The following is a 21,013-nucleotide window of genomic DNA, read 5'->3' on the forward strand; positions in this document are numbered from 1 at the left end:
GTCTTAAATTTATTTTATATATACACACACTGTTACAGTCATTGATGCTCATATTAAACATGGCCAGTCTCAAATAATGAGGTCAGTGTATGTACAAGAGCCAGAAGCCTCAGACTGCTCTAAACCTCCTGGACCTGTTAGATGTCAAAAAAGGTAATTTCTTAATTATGGTCATCTCATACTCTCTCACTCTCTCACACAGACCTGGCTATGAGCACAGCAGCCCCTCCCACCTCTTTCCAAGGCTTCTGTTTCCCATTCAGAAGGCAGTTAGCTTAAACCAGTGGTTGTCAAACTGTGGGGCAAACCCAACTGGTGAGGTATGGATGCACTGCAGGTGGGGTGTTGACAACCAGGTGACAAATATCAAGTGAAACTAAGGTGGATATTTTCAGTAAAATTCAATGTGGATATTTTTTTTATTCTTAGTGACTTGACCATCGTCGTCTAAGATAAAAAAAAAAAGGAACTGCGAATCATTTTGAACTGTAAATCAAGCAAAGCCACTCTAGCAGAGTCCAGGATTTCAAATATGGAGCTAAAAATGGACATAAAAGGTCACCTTAAGGAGTAAAAATATCAGATACTTGCTGCTCAGATACTCCAATGGGAAATTTTACCAACTTTAAAGTGAATGTAGACAGTCAATTGATTCAAAGAACTAGTCATTTAAGAATGACAATATGATTAGATAAACCTAGGATCAGACAAGAATGATCAAAAGTTGCCTCTTAAGGGCATATTTTGGTATTATGATCATTTGAAAATCTGTATTATGCTTCCAGCAGTCTCCTACCCTGAGTCCTGGTGGCTTCTCGGATGAATTTCTGCAGTTTCTTCATCTCAGCTTCCACCTGCTCGTAGTCAGCCTCCCTGGCATCCACCTTCGGAGTTGAAAAGAAAGAGGGATCTGTACCCATGTAAGAGCACAGAAGATGACCATCTGAACTCAGACTGACCACGACTCCCTTCACATCCCTGAGAAGAGCAGAGAAGAGGAAAGTTAACTTTTTCCTAGTGTGCTGTTGGTCGTTAGTCAAGAACGTCTGCCAAAAAGGTCTACTGTAGTTCAAAATTAGTTGTTTGCTCCTTTAAAACGAGTAAGCTAAATGCTTATTTAATCCTTTTAGAAAAAGCTGAATATAAAGTTCAGAACTAATTTATAATATGGAACCAGATTAAACGAGGGAGAGCATGAAGAAATGCTGAGTGATGCAATAATGTGTTTTAACTGTGTGTGTGCTAACTGGTTGCAGATGTGTTGTGTGTGTATGTGTGTGTTTTCTGTTCCAGTCCAGTGAGACGATAACACATACACTCAGACCCACACATGAGGGGGTTCAGGTCAAGAGCAGCAGCCGGCTCCACACCTGCACAGGAGGGCGTCTGAGGGGGCATAAAACTTTCACTTTACTGCTGCGGAAACACTCTGTCACGCACACGCACGGGCACACACGTATACAGAAAAATTTATATTCATAAAGCCATGACCAACTGCTACAGAAACGCATTCATAAAAGTGATGGTTCTCACATTTATTTAAAGCCCACAGACACACACACACACAGACACACACACAGTCCATGCTGAATAATAGCTCAAAGTTCAACTGAGAGAAAGATTGTTGCGTACGCATCAACTAAAGGAACTCACATAATCTACCAGCAGTGTTAGGTAATACATACATACAAGATATGTGACAATACAAAACTATGTTGCCAGAATTTATTTCAATCTTTAAAAAAAGTAATAAAAAATGTGGCACTGTGTACACTGTTTGTTCCAGTGTCTTATTACCTTGCACAAATCAAGGTTTGAAAATATTTCTCAAAATATTGTAGTAGTGTACAACACTAGTTCCAAAAAAGGTCTATAAAATGTAAATAAAAACAGAATGCAATGAAGTGCAAATCTCATAAACCCATATTTTATTCGCAACAGAATATATAAAAACATTTTTTATAATGAGAAGTGTATGGTTTTAAGATGTAATGTGATGGTAGCAACATGTCATAGCAAAGTGGGCCAGAGGCGAAAAAGGGCTGGAAAAGTTAGTAGTACCAAGGAGAACATTTTGAAACTAATTAGCTTAACTGGCAACCAGTCAGTAACATGAGTGTATAAAAAGAGCATCTTAGAGAGGCGGAAGTTCACCAGTCTGAAATTGTTGAAGTATTTCAGAATATTGTTCTTCAAAATAAAATTAGAAAAACTTTTCATCATCTACAGCACATAGCATCATTAAAAGATTCAGAGAATCTGGAGACATTTTTGAAGAAAAAAAGGCTGAAAATAAATTAAACTCAGTTCAACTTTTATCAGAATCAGAATACTTTAATAATCCCTAAGGAAATTATGTTTTCCCTATCTTTTCTATTAGAGTCAAATCATAACAACACCTCAAGGTGCTTTGTACTGTGAGGCAAAGACCCTACTATAATCAAAAATCGAGTCAATATTGGATGCACATGATCTTCAGACCTTCAGGTCACACTGCATTACAAACAGGCATGGACGTGGTATGAGTTCAGGAACACAGTGTATGAACCCTGTTCACCATGTCATCCACAAATGCAGGTTAAAGCTTCAATATGGACCGAAGAAGCCATGTGTGAACATGTTCCAGAAACGATGCCGACTTCTCTCGGAGCCAAAACTCATTTAAAATGGACTCAGGCAAAGTGGAAAACTGCATCCTGAGGGGCGCAGAATACGAAGCTGGATTTCCACCAGAAAGGTTGTTAGGCCCAGCAGTGCTCGGAGGTTAATGGAGCACTATCTACCAACAATAACACATAGTATGTTTATCAAACTGAGCAATAGGTTCAGATCTTACTGCTTCAGATTTCAAACATACAGCTGCCATCGGAGCAACTGAAGGTAAACTTTTGTCTGGTTCATTTCCCCCCTTTTTTTTAAAGTTCTTGAGTGCTACAAATGCTTCTTGAGGCTATTTGCATAAATGATCATTACAGGTGACAGCAAGTATGCATGAGATATCTTAACAATTGTAGCTTGTGTCAAAGTTACAACTGTTACACTGCTGATGGTGCCTGGATTCGATTTCTATGAATTAACTTAACATTCTATTTAATAACGGTCCTCTCAGATCAGTTTTAACATAAATATATATCAAGTTCTGAGTCTTCACAGTTCTGATTCAGATTTGGTCCATGTTAAACTTGAAGGATCCCAAAATGGTGAGAATATTTAATCTGGGGTTGGCAATAAAATGCGACCGTATGTTGTTTTTGTGTGTATTGGTTTTGTTTTGTGTGTTCCTATCCCACACTCTGCACGGTGTCCCACCAACACACTAAATCACCCGATGATTATCAGATGCTTTAAAACAACACAGCCTCAAACTAAACCAAACAGCTACCCAGACACACACTATCTCCTGCATCTAAAACACACAGGCACACACACAACCAAAAACCACATCATTTTTCAACTGTGTTTGTGTTTTGCATTGTAATTGTATCAAATTGTGCTTTGATTGGAGTTGTTTGGAAAAAGACAAAGGATTGCCTATGGCTGGCCCCTCCCCACTACGCTCTGATTGGCCAGCTGGAAGACATTGTCGAGTAGTTTACACACTGGACTTCACAAGCTGATAAACACAACATTATATTTGCTATAGGTGTGTGTTTGTTTATATGTATAATCACTGCTGTGTACACTACATGCACTGAGCTGTCCTAAGCTATCCTTCATCTTTATATTCCTCAAATGGTCATCTTTAAACTAGGAAAATTCTAACATCAGATTCCTTCATTTGCTGGAGGTTATACTCACAAAAAGTTGGCAACACGCACAGCCACGGGGATAAAGGAGAGCTGGGATGCCCACTTCAAAGTCATATCCTGGTAAACCAGCAGCATGTTGGTGTGATTACCAAGCAACAGGTTTGTAGTGCCATCTGTCACTAAACACGACCACAAAAAGAAGATTAGAAACAACAGACCTTAAATATCATGGCATTTTATTTAAAAAAATAAATAAAATAAAACTGGCTTTCAGAAGTTCAGACTCCATCACCTAAAAAAAGAGGCTAGAGAAAAGCTAAACTAATTTGCTAGTTTTGTGTCTGGTTCTCAAATTTCAATTCACAAATTTTACCATGCAGCGTAGAAATAAATTCCTCTGGTGGGTGGCATTGCCCTGTAAGAAGTTCCCACAGTAAAGAAAATCACTTTTCACGTCTGGTTTGTATATAGAAATTTTGTCATCTCGATTTTTCATTTTGAGACAAGGTCACCTTTTATAGGTGTATATACAACTGAAGTTCCACATACACTTTCTTTCATGACACATGGCTTGAACCCTTCAGTATAAATACTACTTACATTTTACTACTTATGTTTCACTCTCACACACACACACACACACACACACATCCAGCCAATCCCACCAATGGCACAGTTACCACCAGGAGAGATCTGAGGTGACGGCCACACGCAAAACAAACACACCTCACTTACACTCACACACACACACTCATACCCATACTCACACAGTGGAATACGTAAGTTATAATATAGTAACAGCGGTCAGCAGGGTGGCACAGTGCAGGGGTCGAAATGACAGAGTGTGTTGGTGCCACATTAAAGCAAAATACACACCTTACGTCTCCACATCAGCCTTATAATTACAACCATATTATAAAAATTTCCAACCTGTGTTCTTCGTTCTCCTTCCTTTCTAGGCTTTTTTTTACCCTCCTGGCCCACTGATATCTCCACATCCCATTCTTTTCTTTCTCCTTTTCCTTATCCTGACATCTCTCCCCACATCCATTCTGGCCTCCGCATCATAGGTGCCACATCATGATCCTATCTGAATGAATCTGTCACCCATGTTATCATGTTATCATGATCCTAGAATATCATGTTCCTAAAAGTAGGAATCATTAAAAATCATGCAGGAGCTGGTCTTTGATTGTAAGGCTTCAGATAAGCAATGAAGCCAATAAAGTTAAATGACAAAATAAGATACAAACAGCATAAAAGAGGTAGACTGGGAGGGCGAGGGAACTGGTTGAGCAGGCAGCTGTGAAGATGAGTGCCAGAAAGAAAGCAATAGGAAATGCTAAGGAGAGCACTGTTGTCTATCCTCGTCTACTCCAATCTCTAGACTATGAAGACACTATAGAAATCCACTGAATGGCCCTGCATAATAAAAGAAGCCCTTGCTGCTTGTTGGCTGGCAGCTAAAGCAGTTAGACTGTCACTAAATATCACACTGTTAAAAATAAACTCTAGAGTGGACTTTGTTTGTTTTTGAGAGCGAAGACTGCAACAGCAGTCTTGCTCCTGGGAATTGTCATCATCCCTCAGTCATGTGGGAATTTTTATGTGGTTTTGACTGTTGACAGCAATCATGTCCCAATAAAAGTTGCTTTTGTTGAAATGACACATTGGGGATTGAGTTTATAGACAATTTCCAAGAGTAATTTAAATAATCTAAATAATATTCAGAGTAGAGGAGGGAACTTTGAAAGCTGAGATATTTTAATTGTAAAATTGAATACAGATATCATGGCCACTTTTTGCAGTCAGTCCACGAAGCCTCCATTCTGGATCCTTCCTCCATAGAGTCAGAGTATTTTATATCAAACGTAATACCCTCAAAAAATGGATCTATAGTACATTGTTGCATAAATTAAAGTGGGCAGAAGCACTTTTGACGTTGTTTTGGCTCCATTTTCAGGAGGTTATACACAGAACTGTATTGCTAACTACATTAATATAATTAGTGTTGCTTATGGTTGAAAGGGACAGTTAAGCAGCAATCGATAACCACGCAGGTAAGGCATACCATTTTTCTTCTTAACAATTTTAATATAAAAAATCACAGCTGTCCCCAGCTGCCAGTGCAACTTAATGGGACAGAAATAAGGAGAGCAATACTTTATTGAAGTGCTTTTGGAAGCACTCTTATCCAATTAACAAGTTTTATCAGAAACTTATGGTTTAAAACAGAAACAAAGCCATGAAAATGGTTTCTGGATACAGATCGATTTTATGCACTTGAATCAAAGGGTTTCTGAGTCACACTGGTTTCTTAGGCAACCACAACATCAACCCAAATAATGGATGCGTGACCATGCAGATCATAGGCCACTGTGCATGGAATTAAAACTTATAAATTCACCATCTGTGTGTGAGAATGTGTTTATGCACACCTCTTTTTGTGTATGTTCTCATATTACTCATTCTAAATGACCACAATCAGGCTGCAATTTGATACAATTGTGCCGCTAATTGCTAATTATTGAATAATGGAACTTTGTGAGTACGTGTGTGCGGAGAAAATCGATTCATTTAGTCAGGTGCAAGCTTTCAGTAAAAATGACAGCAGAGTCGGCCTCCATCGCCTCCTTCTCTAAGACCAATTCAACATCTGTAGCCAGGCTAACACACAGAACTAATTATCATCCACCCACAGCATATCCTGTCCATTGTGTGCATGACAAGCAGTAGCCTCTTGCCTCAGATGTGACGCCCTTTCAAATGCAGCTAATAATCACCACACTGTACACCGCTTTCTCTTTCTATTTTCTCCTCATCAGAGGTGAAGTCAGGGAGAGGTGTTCAAAGCTGGAACCCATTACTGTTTAACAAACACACACACACACACGTACCCGTGGGTGTACCTACAGTAATGCCTATGATTTCAATATGCTGCATACTCATTATGACAAAATGAATCCTGTGATCACGGATCCTCCCGTACCTAAATATCTTTAAATGACTTCTTGCTGACAACAAAAGGTACTATTGAAGCTTGTTATTTCCTGCTATGTTTTATCGTTGCTGTAGGTTGGACATGGGAACAGTTATGCCAAGCGATTCAGTGCATGCACATCTTAATCACTGAGATGCTGCATTTAGCTAAATCTATTCGAAAATGGTTCTGACTGATGAGCAATGTGGAGAAAAAAATCTAATCACTTGAACTGAGGACTATTCAGTTGTTGACTGAAGCTTTCCTTGGCTTCATTGATCCTTATAGCAAGTTTCATTGTTTAGATTCAAAACCAGCACTTGAATGTACTTGCACAACACAGCAGAGAGCAGTTTTCAACTTTTTTAAATAAAAAAAAAAAACAAGAAAAAAAATTATGTGTGCTGGTTATTTAGCAACAAACAGCAGCCAGAGATTAAGTAAGACACAGATTTGCCATCATACTTAGTGACTATTTAAATGCTAAAGAGCCAGATATCTTATTCAGCCGTTCATTAAGAGTAAAATTGAAGGTAAATGGAGGTTTAGCCTAACTCACAAAGGAGCAGTTATCTCTTCAGTTTCCCTGAAAGACTAAAAAGAAAAGAAAGAAAGAAAAAAGGAAAGAAAGAAAGAAAGAAAGAAAGAAAGAAAGAAAGAAAGAAAGAAAGAAAGAGAAAGAAAAATACACTAGACAAAAAGTATTTTTGGACAAAAATACAGTTTATTACCTGTATGATTCTGTATTATATGTGCTATTCATTCATCTTTTGGCACATGTCTATAAACTCTATTGTTCAGCAGTCAGTTTTATTTATGTAGCAGAGCTATTCGGTTTATTCCATCACATTCTGCCAAAAGCAGCTTCCTGTAGGGCCATTCACATGGCAGTATGCCATTCCAGTTGCTTTGTTTTTTAGTATTTTATCCAGTTAGTCTTTTGGAAGTTTGCTTATGGCAGGTGCACTGAAGCATACTGAATGTTGTGATTCTGTGTTTCACCTCACTCCAGGCTGAACACATCTGAACTTTGCCTCTGCTGCTTTGGCAAAATATGAAAACTAAGGGAAAAGAAAAGCCTTATCCCTTAGCTTGCCGTGTGAACCTTTGCTCTTTGTTACAAGTGATGCTGACAACAGGTCCATGTTTTTCTATAAAACTAATCACTACCTTTGAATATACAATTTGGACCTTCTTCTGGAAACAAATCGTTTTGTTTCTGCATTATGATTTGTCCAGAGAAACATGACTGGTGTTTGCTTTGCTTTTTTGAAACTCAGCAGCTCACTTTCCATCCTATTCTCAATTCTCTGTGTCTAACATGTTTGTTAAATCATTATTATTACACATTCAGCCTAAGTGCTGCAGCAGAAATCCTGCCAAAAACCTACAAGGAATATTGTTATTCTTAGTACGAATAAGAATAATAAAAAAAAGACTACAATAAGGACTGCGAAGGAGAAATATCCCTTTATAGTGTGTCAACTCTTTGTCTGGTGTCCTGCGTTACCCGAGGCATATGGCAGGAAGCAGCTGGGGTTGAACTCCAGCTTCTTCATGAAATGGATCTGCCCATTGTCACGGAGACAGTAGATGTTCCTCTCACACAGGATGAAGATGTGGGAAGAAGCATGGGAGAAAGAGGGCACACAGAGATCCAGGGCCTGCTCTCCCAGCACAAATACCCAGTCAGGCTATGGGAACACACAAAGACACAGAACAATGTCATTTATTGCACAAAATTGTATGCGTGAATGTCAGCCTGACATGTGCGTTGTCTGAACACGCTTGATAAAATGTTGTGCAGTGCCTTTTTACTAGATACTTAATTTCCATTTACCAAAGAAATGGGTATCAGCAAAATAGCTCTGCAAATAAAGATTTTTATGTTCAAATTCAAGGCAATAGTGGCGACCTTTGGTGCTGGTAGAGAAAAATTCAAATAGCATAAACAGTACATTCATAAGTGCTCTGACATTTGGATTCTATTATTCACATTTGACTGAAAATGAGGGGATCTCCAAGAACTATCGAGATTCAGATATCACTCAACCCACAGTCTTTAAACACTAATCACAACACAGATAAACAAACAATCATGTCAAAGAAAAAATTAAATATGTGTGTGTTAGTGCTCACCGTCAGCCTCTTGCCTCCAGTCTTAAGGGGTAAGTTGGGATCCTGCCGACTTTCTGCTTCTGTAGCCACAGCGAGAGTCTCATACCTGACAGTAAAAAAGACACAGACAGCTACTTTTTCTGTGTACGTCGTCTCAGACAGAAAACAAATAACTTTTTTTTTTAAACACACAGTAGGAGAAATTTAAATTGTGAAAAAACTGACAGTGTTGGTCTAGGACACTTTCCATTGTCCAAAAAGTACTAGATATTCCCCAGCTATTCTAAAAAGCCAAACTACACAGTTTCTCAACCATTAGAGCAAAACCACAACAACAGCACACAATGCATGTTCAGAATAAACAAACCCCTGCAAGCATTTTATAGTCACCTTCTCTTTTACAGGTTCTCTGTGGTCAGTCAACACATCACAGACCTACCGTTCCCTCGAACCGTGATCTATCAGTTTTAATCAGTGAGCCGCAGGCCACTGGCTAAGGATAAAGTGGTCAGACTGATCGGTGGTCAGTTGATTTTGGCATCTGCATGTTAGGCTTTTTCCAGTAAGAAGCTGGCAGTCATAGCAGCTTAGCGGGAATCTATCCATCTTCCCAAACACCTGGATGAACAGAGCTCCAAACCTGACTGACCCCAATTGCACACCACAGACCAAACACTAAATAACTGCTCATTTATCCACCAACCTTCTCACTCTGTTTTGCATGTTTTGACACAAAGCTGTTGTTAATCAAAGCAAGCAACCCTGAAATTGACCTTTATTGGAAGGAGCACAATCCAACATGGCTGCTACTTTAAGGGTACTAGTAATACTTTATCTTAGCCTCTTTTTTTATTGAGTCCTCAAATATTTGTGCAAAGCAACAGCACTTTCTGTACACCATATTCATTATGTATACTACCCACACGTGGAGCTGCTAACAGGTTAAAATTGTAATGCTAATAATTTAAATAACTGCTTTTTTATTAATATGTTTTTATGCCCATGAAGCTCTTTGAATCTGATTTTGGGATACATAAATAAAATTTTATTTACTTACTTTATTTTACAAATTGCATCCACTATAGTCTCATTTGTACTTTGTGTATCTTCTAATTAACTGACCTTATCACGTTAGCATTTAAACAGCAGACAGGGAAAAAATCTCCAGCTAAACACTAGCATATAATGTAAGTGTGCTGAAGTTACATTCTCACAGAGTTTTGACTTCAGGGCATACTTAGTTTTGTTATGCTTTTCAGTGTCATTCTCAAAAATGCGCTTAGGGTTAGTATGTAACCTAGTATGAAACTGCGGCAAAGCTTTAGTATATACACTGTAGGCCTTTTGGTCACTTGAATTACGAATTTCTATTTGTAATTTCTAACCCAGACAAAAATGTAAATAAAAAATAAATCAAATTTCAAGCTCTGTAACTTCACATGCAGCTCAGTATGGCTTTCATAAAAAGACTGTGACTGCCTTCTTTTGGTTGAATTTTACTTATTTCATGTATTACTCACTGCAGAGAACACTCACATCTCTCCCCTTTCCACTCCTCTAACAACATTTTCGTTTTATACCTGGATAAACCTGATTACCACATGTGACTCGAAGAGTGATGCTAATTCCTCGTAACATTTTGTATAAAATAGTAAATGAAGTGTTCTAACCTTTGATTTTTGCAATACAATGCAAGATTTATAGTTTTGAACTCATCCGTACAGTAGCGCTACCCGCTTAGCCCTCTCTGAGAAACGGCAAGCAGACTAATGAGCTTTATGGATGACTGCCAGTAAAGAAACCTTTTCATCACGCCATGACCATTTCCTGGGAAAGAAAATGGACTAAAAAATATATTAAACATGTCAGGGGTTTTAAGCTTTTAAGGCAACACTCAATGGATCGACAGACCAGCTCCTGCATGAGTGAAGGGATTAAATTCAGCCTAATAATACTAAAACAACACTATAAAATGAGTATATTCTTTCACTCTGCTTTGATTTTTCATAATTATTCCACCCTTCACTTAGATGTTTTACTAATCATGGGATAAGAGGTCAAATGAATGAATTAAAACTGGACATGCATGCGCACGTGTGTGTGTGGGTGTGTGTGTGTATAATATGAAAGAGGGCCAAAAAAGAAGAAAAAACATAATCACAGAAAGCCTTGTGTTTGAGAAAGAACCAAAGAAATCTGGTTATTCACCTGCATGAGCAGCATGTAAGGAGGAAGACAAATATCACTGACAGTGATATACACATACTTTTTTTCTATTTGTCATTAAAATACTGTTTCCAGTGAACATGGTGTGCGGGTTGGACTTTGTGTGTACAGGAGTGTGTGTTTAGGCAGTATCAGTCATCGTGCAAGTTTAGGACACTGAGGTTGAGGAAACAAACATCCCATTTATATGAAAGAGAATCTCTCAGAAAGGAGCACACACACACACACTTACCTTCAACATACAGATCAAATAAGCATATACATACACGCAAACTACACAAATACACACTAAGCATGTACGCTTTCTGAGGTAACAGATAAACACAAACTAAAAGCTGAAAGCTGACGCCAACACACACACATACACTGTAACCAAATCAAGCTCTCATTCATCAGGGCAGGAGAAGGTCCAGCAAGCTAAATAAACTGAGCCAAGCAGAACTGTTTGACCAGTCATATGATATTAAATATATAACAGTCAGCAAGGCTTTGACCCCGTCATCTGATATGGTGTGTCTATATATATATATATATATATATATATATATATATATATATATATATATATTTCCATCACTCTGACCACATTCAAAGATTAGAACATTTCTAAAGTATCTAAATCAAAATTGGGATTAAGAAAAAACATTTAACCCATACATAATGACTGCATAAATAAACAGATAAACATTTTTTATCCATTTATTTATTCGATTTTGCTAATTGGTAGGGTCTTACGTCAATGCCAGTGATCTTGATCACAAAGTATTTTAGTCGAAAAGCGATTTGTTAATGCTCTCCCTGAACCGCATCATTAATGCATCCACTGTTTTAGTGCTAATACATTTCCTGCTGCTATTGTGTGATATGAAAACCATTTATCGTGCATCTGCAACAGGAACTGCTCTATGCTCATCACCAAATCCAAAGTCCACATGGAAAGAGATGCTTATGTAAGAGCGGATGCTTGGATGTGTGTTTTTATGTACTTTATGTGGCAAATGTATGTGTTCAAATGTTTATCCAAACTGTGAGGCACCTTCTAACAGTTCCTAAAGTCCCATACAAATAAAGCATTATTTCTATTAAAGCCATCACTTCTAAAATTTAATGCACAAAATCTTTTTTTGATGCTATATTAATTTAATTAATCTTCAAGCAGAGTGATCTTTGTTATGAAAATGTTTAGTCACACAAACACAGTGATAACTTGGGCTTCCTGGATGTGCAGCAAGCTTGAATATGGGGACAGGAAGAGCAAAGTATAAATCATAAATTGTATGTGTTGGTGACTTGTGTCCCAAGGAGCAAAACAATTTTACTTCTAGCAATTTTTTTAACTTTTATTTTTTAGTAGGTATCCTAATCAACTGATCATTTATGTAGCACTTCATATATTTAGCTAATGATGTTCATCTGTACTGACTGAACAGCTCTGACTGCATGCTATTTAATGTTTACATTTATTGTGACACATCAAAGTCTTGTTCTGGCATTTTAAAACTCTAAAGTCTCCACTAAATGTGAAGTTCTATTTATAGCAGAGACATTACGTTGGTTAGAGGTGTTTAATGCACAGTGTAAAGGAAATAAGTTTGTTGCATTCGTAATGCTGTGCTGTCATTTATGGAAAGCTTGTATACGTCTGCTGAGCTCTGTCTGATTTACTGCAGTCTGTACACTGCAGGGCTGTGTTTGTGTGTGTGTCCAGTGAGAACGGTGACGTCAGGGTTTCCACTATGATATCTAGTCTGGAGAGTGTCTTGATACTGGTGGGGGGCACCCAGATAACAAACAGCTGGAAGAGAAGACTGCACGCATGCACAGCGTACACCCACGCAGTCTGTAAGACTTCTTAAAGATATGCAGTCAGAGTGAAGTGTACATGTGCTTACATTAAAATGAGGTACTTTCCGATCAAACCATGTGTGCGCAAGTGCGTCTGTGTGTGTGTTTCGGTCCATCCAGACAAGATCTGCACTGGGAGCAGATGGTGTTCGGATGGTGGGGATTTAGTCAGCACTGCTCGTTAACCATCAGCAGCTGATACTGAAGACTGTAAATCAGATAACCTTAAGAAAGTTTAAACTGTTCGAGCCTAAATATTACTTGTAAACAGATGTGAATTCCTTTTTAATAGCAACTTGGGCTTTTTTTCCATCTTAGAATAAAACTTCAGTATTTTCTAGCAACTAATATATAGGCCTATATCAAGGATCTTGCTGTTAGAAATCAGTTTCATACATTCCAGCATACAACATTACTACTCTCATAGTGCATACATACAAAGTCTATGCAATGAAGAAAATGGACTCGAAGCTGTATTGCAAAAATCCCTCAGCTGGGATTCTCCCATAGACTATGGACTCCTCTGATGCCACCAACAATCAGAAATGAAAGAAGACTATTGATGCCATTTGAGGGCATCTGGAGATGTATGTTGTAGAAATTATTACGTGATGGACTTCACTGAAAGCTGTGAAAGTATTATACTGTAACTTTATCCCAGCTATCTTGCTTGCAAATATTTGTGGGATTACAACACAGCAGTCTTCAGGCAAGTAACACAAGATGAAAAAAGTTATTAAATAAATGAATTATAAAAAAGCCTACTTGTAGCTCTCCAGCTCTCGTGCAGAGGATACAGTGAGGAAGCTGTCTGTTCTGGGGTTGTAGGTCAGGGGACCAGGCAGCAGAAAACCAGGGAGGAACCTGCCAAAAGAGTAGCTGTCCTGCTCGAAGAACATCAGCATCCCGTCCATGGACTGGATACAGAGGGAATGATGACCTGATGGAGAGAGTGGGGGGCAGCAAAGTAGATTTATTCACAAGCTAAAATGTTTTGAACTGATAATAGCAAACAAAAACACAAAAAAAACAATGTAATTAAATACAATGTTATACTGTGAACTCAGGTATGTTTTGCTGGGTATTTTCCAGTTTGGCTTTCAGAGAGAGGTTAATTTCATGTAGCAATTAGCAACGTCGGTGGCGTAAAAACAGGTGGAGCTTCAACTTTTAAGCATCTCCTAAGCTTTCCACCATGTTTCTCTGACACAATTTGAACAAACAACCTAGTCTAACATCATCAATGTCACTGAACAGAAACCATCTCAAAGTGTACACCATTATCTACATTTGTACAACTCATCATGTCCAGTCACTCTCTGGGACTTTTAGCTCCACCTTTCGAAACACTTTGGCCTTTAGACAAGGTCAGATTGCACAGCAAACAAACTAATTCATGTAAAGAATACAGGCTGCTTTTTTGGCTGCTTCATCTACATCCCTCAATAAAAAAACCCAAACAAAAACACTTTTTTAATAACACAAGCACCAAAGATCCTGGAGGACTTTTGTGGCTTTTGTTTAATTTCGGCCCTGATGTTGTGTTGTGCTGTGAGGTGCGTTACTCCCTCTGCCTGAATCTGATATCTCCATTAACACCTCCATACTCATACACACAGACACCTGGCTGTAAGTATAAATGTGTTCAAGACTATGTGTTTATTAGGAAAGGCCTGGTGTAGGACATACTAAGCCCCGACACACAAAATACACAGCAGCACACACTGCCATAAAGCAGTGGGGCTGTGTGACCAGAGAACTATAATTAGGCCTCAATGCGCTATTAAAACTCACACTGCCATCAACTAGAGGTCAGGGAGACAGCCACCTACAGTGCACACAGACATACATACATACTTAACATCTATCACCAAGGATTTAGACAGAAAAGCCACACACTCCTACACACCTATTCTGTGTCAACAAGTATGTGTGTGTGAGAGTGTATGTGTGCCTGAGTGATGAGCGGCCATTCAGGGTGGCCATTAACACACTGAAGGACAAGGTCTCATACATCGCAAACACACCCTGTGAATAAAAGTGTGTTAAACACAATATTTGATGGACAGCCAACAGCAAATGTTGAAGCAGAATGTGCATGTCTTCATATGGGTGGATTTACATCCAGCCACAAGTGTGTATTCTTGAGTGTGGAGTTTAAAAAAAAATATTTGAAAAACAAATGTAGTCTTCTGAGGACCGAGTGCATTGTGTTTAGTTCGAAACTGTAAGTCATGAACGTCTGCTGTCCAAATGTCCTTAATGTGGAAAATTTGTGGAAATGCACAAGCTCCAGCCAATTATAGTGTTGACAGTGTCTCTTAAACACTAGTGTTCTGTATTTTCTTAAAACAGACCCAGACTGTGATTGTTTTCATTTATATTATGTTCAGTATAATTAAATTAAAGCTAAAACAACCCTAAATTCAGCTGGCTGAGGCTGCCATAAAGAGCAATTTGTCCTAAATGTCAGCATACGTCATTTATGTTTAAAATTTTTAATTTAATAAATGGTGTGCTGTCATGAACGGGTGGATTCATTGTCCGTTTTCCACTTTTTTCTCTACTTGCATTTGCCTGTTGCTGTGTATTGTTTTCCTCATTCACACAGGCCTAGAGACCTGTTGGTGACTACCCAGAAACCGTTGGAGGAAAAAAATGCAGATTCCTGAACAGTTGTGAGTCATTGCTGGAGGTTGTTGGCTATTGCATGCAACTGATTGCTCAACTCTCTTTCATACAGGCCCAGAAATCTATTAGTGACCCGGTGATAAATGCAGTCACTAGTTAAAACTGTGTACTCCACAACTGGTTCATGCAGGTTCATGCAGTTTTGTGATCAACTGAGGAGCTTGGGTAGATAGCAGGTTGTGGTGGTTGCCAGTAGTTTCCAAGAAAGGTACAAACTTGTCTGCAAACAGTTGCAGACTACTCACCAGGTGGTAGTGAAATTGTGAAACATACGATGCAACCTGGAAATGTAGAGAGTTTGCATTTGAAGAAACAGTTGTGCCTTTTCACTGGAACCAACACATTTCAAAAGGCAAAGCTTTTACTTTTGAGGGAAACATACTCGGTTTCCAATTTGAGTATGAAAGTAAATGGCAAGTGTTTGCAAGTAACTCAGTGTCTTTCATGCAAATTATGGGCAAACAAAACAATTTGCTAGTGACTAAAGGAATCAAAAGGAGGTTTTTGACACCCTCTTTGAGACAGATTTCACCTGTGGTGATAGCTAGCAACCTCGATCAAACACACACCAAGCATTTTGCCTCTGGGTTACCAACTGGTCTCTAGGCCTGTGAGATGAAAACTTCCGTTAGAATGAATAGTAATGTCAACAAATGCTGTACCATCCAAAATGGTATGCTGTGGTAGGCAACTTCTTCTGTTGGTGTGAAAATATCATACAGTATAACATTTTATAAAGGTCAGTAAGATTTCTTTGAAAATGACTTCTGGTTTTATAAATTGTATTTCCTTGAAATTTTCCTAAAGAGGAATATTTTGTGTATTTTTTATAGACTAAAAGAAATCACTAACAATATATGCACTTAGTCTAACCTACAGTACGGACATAAATAATGACTATTTGAAAAATGCAAATTTTCAATTAAGTATGTTATGATATAAATTCAATCAGTCACTCAAGGAAATTCTTCTGAAAAATTTTACATCACCATTTCTCCCGCAACAATAACAGATACAATCGGATGTTCAAGATACTAGCTGGATATTATCATAAGAGAGTAAAACAAAAAAATAAACTGCTAAAATATTTTCACAACCTACTGCATTATTGAAATCCATCAATTATAAGGAACAAATCAGATTTGGGAACAGGTTACTGCATTATAAAAGGGGGAAAAAGACAACAGCATTGAAATGATCAAAGTCATTTTGGTTTCTTAAGTCATTGTTCTACTCGAAGCAGACCAAGACTGTGTGAACAGGCTGAGGTAAAGACCTGTCTCAGACAAACACTTCACCAATTTGTCAGGTTTCTGAATGTCATTTCCGACCCTCAAAGGCAGCTCAAGGGTCAAACAACAGACACTCAGCACAGCCTGACATGACTCTGTATCATCAATAATAAGAAATACAGAGTGAAAACGAGAGCCAAGCTGTTTCATAACAGCAACTGTCCAAATGTAATTTCACACGCCCACGGCCAGGTATAGTGTGTCAAAGAGCCCAGTATGAGAGCCACTGCTCAGACACAGTGGAGGAAACAGGCCTGTATTAGTGTCATTAATAAGACTTGTTGAACAAGCACACAGAGCAGCCAACAAAGCACAGAGGCTGGCCGCACACTGCTGTGGGCAGCACCTCGCCTCTGTGTAAATATGAGAGAGAAAATGTGAGAGTGTGAGAGAAAGAGGGAAAGTCTGTAGGTACATGTGAATGTGCTGGTTTGGGGACCACAACATGTGAGTGCATGCATCTGTGTGTGATTATATGTGCATGAACACCCATCTCGCCCCTGCGGGCGGTTTATCCTTCAAGCTCGGGTCCTCTACCAGAGGCCTGGGAGCTTGAGGGTCCTGCGCAGTATCTTAGCTGTTCCTAGGACTGCGCTCTTCTGGACAGAGATCTCCGATGTTGTTCCCAGGATCTGCTATATATATATATATATATATATATATATATATACACACACACATGTATACACATGTGTGTGTGTGTGTGTGTGTGTGTGTGTGTGTGTGTGTGTGTGTGTGTGTGTGTGTGTGTGTAAGACCAGTCTATACTTCGACTGTAAGTGTGTGGCCTGAAAGTGACCCAAACCAAATGGCAGCCCAGCTATTAGAGTAGTATTAATACAGAGCTGCTATTACAGTGCCTACAGCACTGCTAAATGGGTGCTATTATAGACCAACACATGCAAACCCACACACACGCACACACACACTCACGTGTAACAGCAGACACGACTTGCAAAAACACTCCCACACGCACACACACTAGTTTCCATATCCAAACCAAGCAGCAACCTCCACGGGTGACAAATGAACCCACATGGATGTGCCAAAACTGCAGTACCTCTAGTGGCCACTTGAGGCTGGCTACAAAAGTGAGTGAGTACCTGTAAACTCCAATGTTAAAATGAACAACTTTACAGCCTTAAAAAGCATTCATACAGACTGGTAATAAAATGTTTTAGGCCACTACATAAGTTTACTTCCTTCACAACAGCTTTAAAGTGGATGAACCTTATTATAACTCCTCCATCTAGAAATTGGATTTAAGGGGCATGGCCACTTTGACTGACAGGTCTGTCCCCAGGCAGGCAGCCAAAAGCAATTGGTTTCTGCTAGTCCTCAACTCTGCTAAATGTACGTAATGAGCTGGATCTCTCCACTGCATTTGTGCTGTTGGTGGCTTGTTGGGCATTTTAAGAGAATTATCTCATAATTAAAATGGATTGCTGTGTGGTACAGAATCACCAGGAAGTCTGTGTATCTGTTTTGATACATTTTTAATATTGCAGTAGTCTGTTACTTAGCACAAATTTACCAAGATATCTGTGTAGGGCGTTTATTCCTTACAGTGTATGCATGCAGCTTACTATCCAAGCTTTCTATTGTTAGTTGGTAACATGCCACTAAATTAATTCTCATCAAAATATGGTTAGTTGTGGCTCCAGAATACTCCAGAACACTTCCACAACACAAGCAATGTTAAGGTTTCAAAATACAACCACAAAAAAAGGATGACGTCATAGTGACCAAATCTGTCTATTATACTAACCGTGATCTAAACACACAGTCTTATCACACAGCATCTGTAGAAGAAATACATTTTCAGAAGTCTGCTCTTGCCTCAGAGCTGTGACTATCACTGTCTATGCAGTAAAACTACACAGAAAATACTGTCCAGTGTGTGTGTGTGTGTGTGTGTGTGTGTGTGTGTGTGTGTGTGTGTGCGCGCGCAAGATAATCATTACAAATATGTGTATGTTTGTGTTTCATCCAATCAACTGTGAGATCGGCTCATTTTCTTGTAAACTATGTGAAATGGTGAGGAAAGAGCAAACGGCGAACATCTTTTCCCAATAAAACGCACACAGATCAAAAACTCATCTGCCCTTTAAAAGGAAAAGAGAAATAAAAATAGCCTCTTTTGTGTGTATGTAGTCAAACAGAACACAAATATCTTCAGTTATAAATGAAGCATTATTAGTATAATTTAGACTACAAAACTAAACAGCTGCTACAGTAAAAAAAGAAGACAGAAATAATGCAGAACAGTGCAAAATAAGTGGGGAGCACTTCTGTTGCACATCATCCTTTCCCGTCTGCTCTGTTTCTACTATATCCAATCTAAAATGCAAAAAAAAAAAAAAAAAAAATCCCTCCATAACAATTATAATCAAAAACAAGGTTAAAAAAAGGCAGGCAGCAAACCGAGAATTTAGATGAAGAGTTGCAACATCAAAATAGATTCAGATTTCCCCAAATGTAATTTATTTTGGGGGATTTTTCTCTAATCATTTTTTAGGATTATTGCCACATATATATAGTCTTACACTCATAAACATTTAAAAGCATTAAAAATGATCTAAAAATGTAAAAAAAAAAATTTTTTTGAAAGAATAAGCATTACCATTATCTGCAAAATAAAGCATGTGTAAACATGCACACCATTCTGATGAAGCCGTTCTTGAACAAGGCACTAAATCTCTACTCAGACCTCCTTACTTGGGAAAGGTGGGAAAGGGGAATTCCCGTACAAGAATTAAAACAGGACCTCATTCATTCAGTATCAAGGTGAAATAGAAGAGCAGTTCTAGGGCCTGTACTGCCATCTACTGGTGTACACTATAGGAAAAGACTAGAGATGTAAAGTGAATACTAGTCTGTTTGTATGGTTTTCTGTGTTTACCGAGTTTCCGGTCAAGGGCTGTTTAAGGGATAAGACTTGGTTTAGGGGTTAACCAGAGGTTTAGGTTAGGAAACAGCATTGGGTTAAAACATTTACTTGTGGTTATAAAGTTCAAGGTCAAATGGTCAGGAATGCATGTCTATTTTTAGTCATAAGTAAGGATCGCTAAAACATTTAGGTACACAGATGTCAAACTTGGACATGGCACAAAGACCCAGTTTCATTTACACCACACTACTTCACAACAATCAGCTACCTCATGCCATTTTAGACTGCAAAAACCCCAGAGATCACAAGTTGCCCTATGAGGAAGCACTTGGCGACAGTAGAGAGCATGGGTGAAAGAACACAAGTTTACATGAGAGCTCAGCTGACATCTGAAACACATCCTGCACAGTGTGGGGAAACCAGAAAACACGTGGACACAGTCAGAGTTATTGGTTTGTGGTATGTCCTACACACGTGCACTCAGTACAGGCCAAGGTATTGGTTTTGGTTTTAATTAGCCCACACTGTTCTTTCTATCAATCAAATACACACTCAGATGAGCACTTGCACACAGACAGACAGACAGGCTCTCTAAACATGAAGTGAATGACGGATTCATCATGCCAGGCCACAGAGGCTGGCAAGCTCTCTGTTCACACACACACCTTGACAATACAGGCTTTATTTGGAAATGTCATTTTCTCTCCTTTAAAGGGGGTTCCCTGTGTTTCTGTGAGTGTGTGTGTGTTTCAGTGTGTGTGCGTGTATGTGTGTTTTTCTTGGATGCTTACTCCATTAGGGCTTTCCCCTACTTGGTTTTTCCAAAAGCCCAATAGACTAAAGAGAGCGCAGCTACATGACCTCTCTCTTTCTCTCCCTTTTCCTCCTTCACTCTTCTTATAGACTTTTATAGTTTTATGTATTTGTCCAGCGCTGCCAATTGCCTCTTATGCCAAGACACATGCACAGATGTTCACTAATGCACACCGCTTGCACTTCAATATATTTGCGAGGTCCCTCACTGATGTTGATGATAATCAACACAACTAAATGCCTATACTCAGCCTTTTGACTTTCCTTTATTAAATACTCAAAAGAAAAACCCACACACAAAAGCTGACACACAGAACTTGTAAAGCAGTAAAAGTACCCTTTATAGCCAGCCACTATTCCTGGTGGACATAAAGTTTTCTTTGGTATAAATGACTTACATGTGTGTGCA

The 21,013-nt window shown here is 38.8% G+C and overlaps 1 protein-coding gene across 4 annotated transcripts in view; it reads right to left on the reverse strand.

The window, feature by feature from the left end:
• Positions 1 to 21,013, reverse strand: part of bbs9 (Bardet-Biedl syndrome 9) — a 180,554-nt gene that overhangs the window by 152,036 nt on the left and 7,505 nt on the right. For all 4 annotated transcript variants that reach the window (XM_084944024.1, XM_084944021.1, XM_084944022.1 and 1 more), the window contains exons 6-10: positions 13,684 to 13,858; positions 8,869 to 8,953; positions 8,240 to 8,423; positions 3,799 to 3,928; positions 797 to 978 (exon numbers count right to left, since the gene is read on the reverse strand). In XM_084944024.1, coding sequence (XP_084800150.1) covers positions 797 to 978; positions 3,799 to 3,928; positions 8,240 to 8,423; positions 8,869 to 8,953; positions 13,684 to 13,858 — 756 coding nt within the window. The remainder of the gene's footprint in view (positions 1 to 796; positions 979 to 3,798; positions 3,929 to 8,239; positions 8,424 to 8,868; positions 8,954 to 13,683; positions 13,859 to 21,013) is intronic.

Source organism: Perissodus microlepis, chromosome 11 (genome assembly GCF_051167445.1).
Source record: "Perissodus microlepis isolate ML-2025 ecotype Zambia chromosome 11, ASM5116744v1, whole genome shotgun sequence".
NCBI lineage: Eukaryota > Metazoa > Chordata > Actinopteri > Cichliformes > Cichlidae > Perissodus > Perissodus microlepis.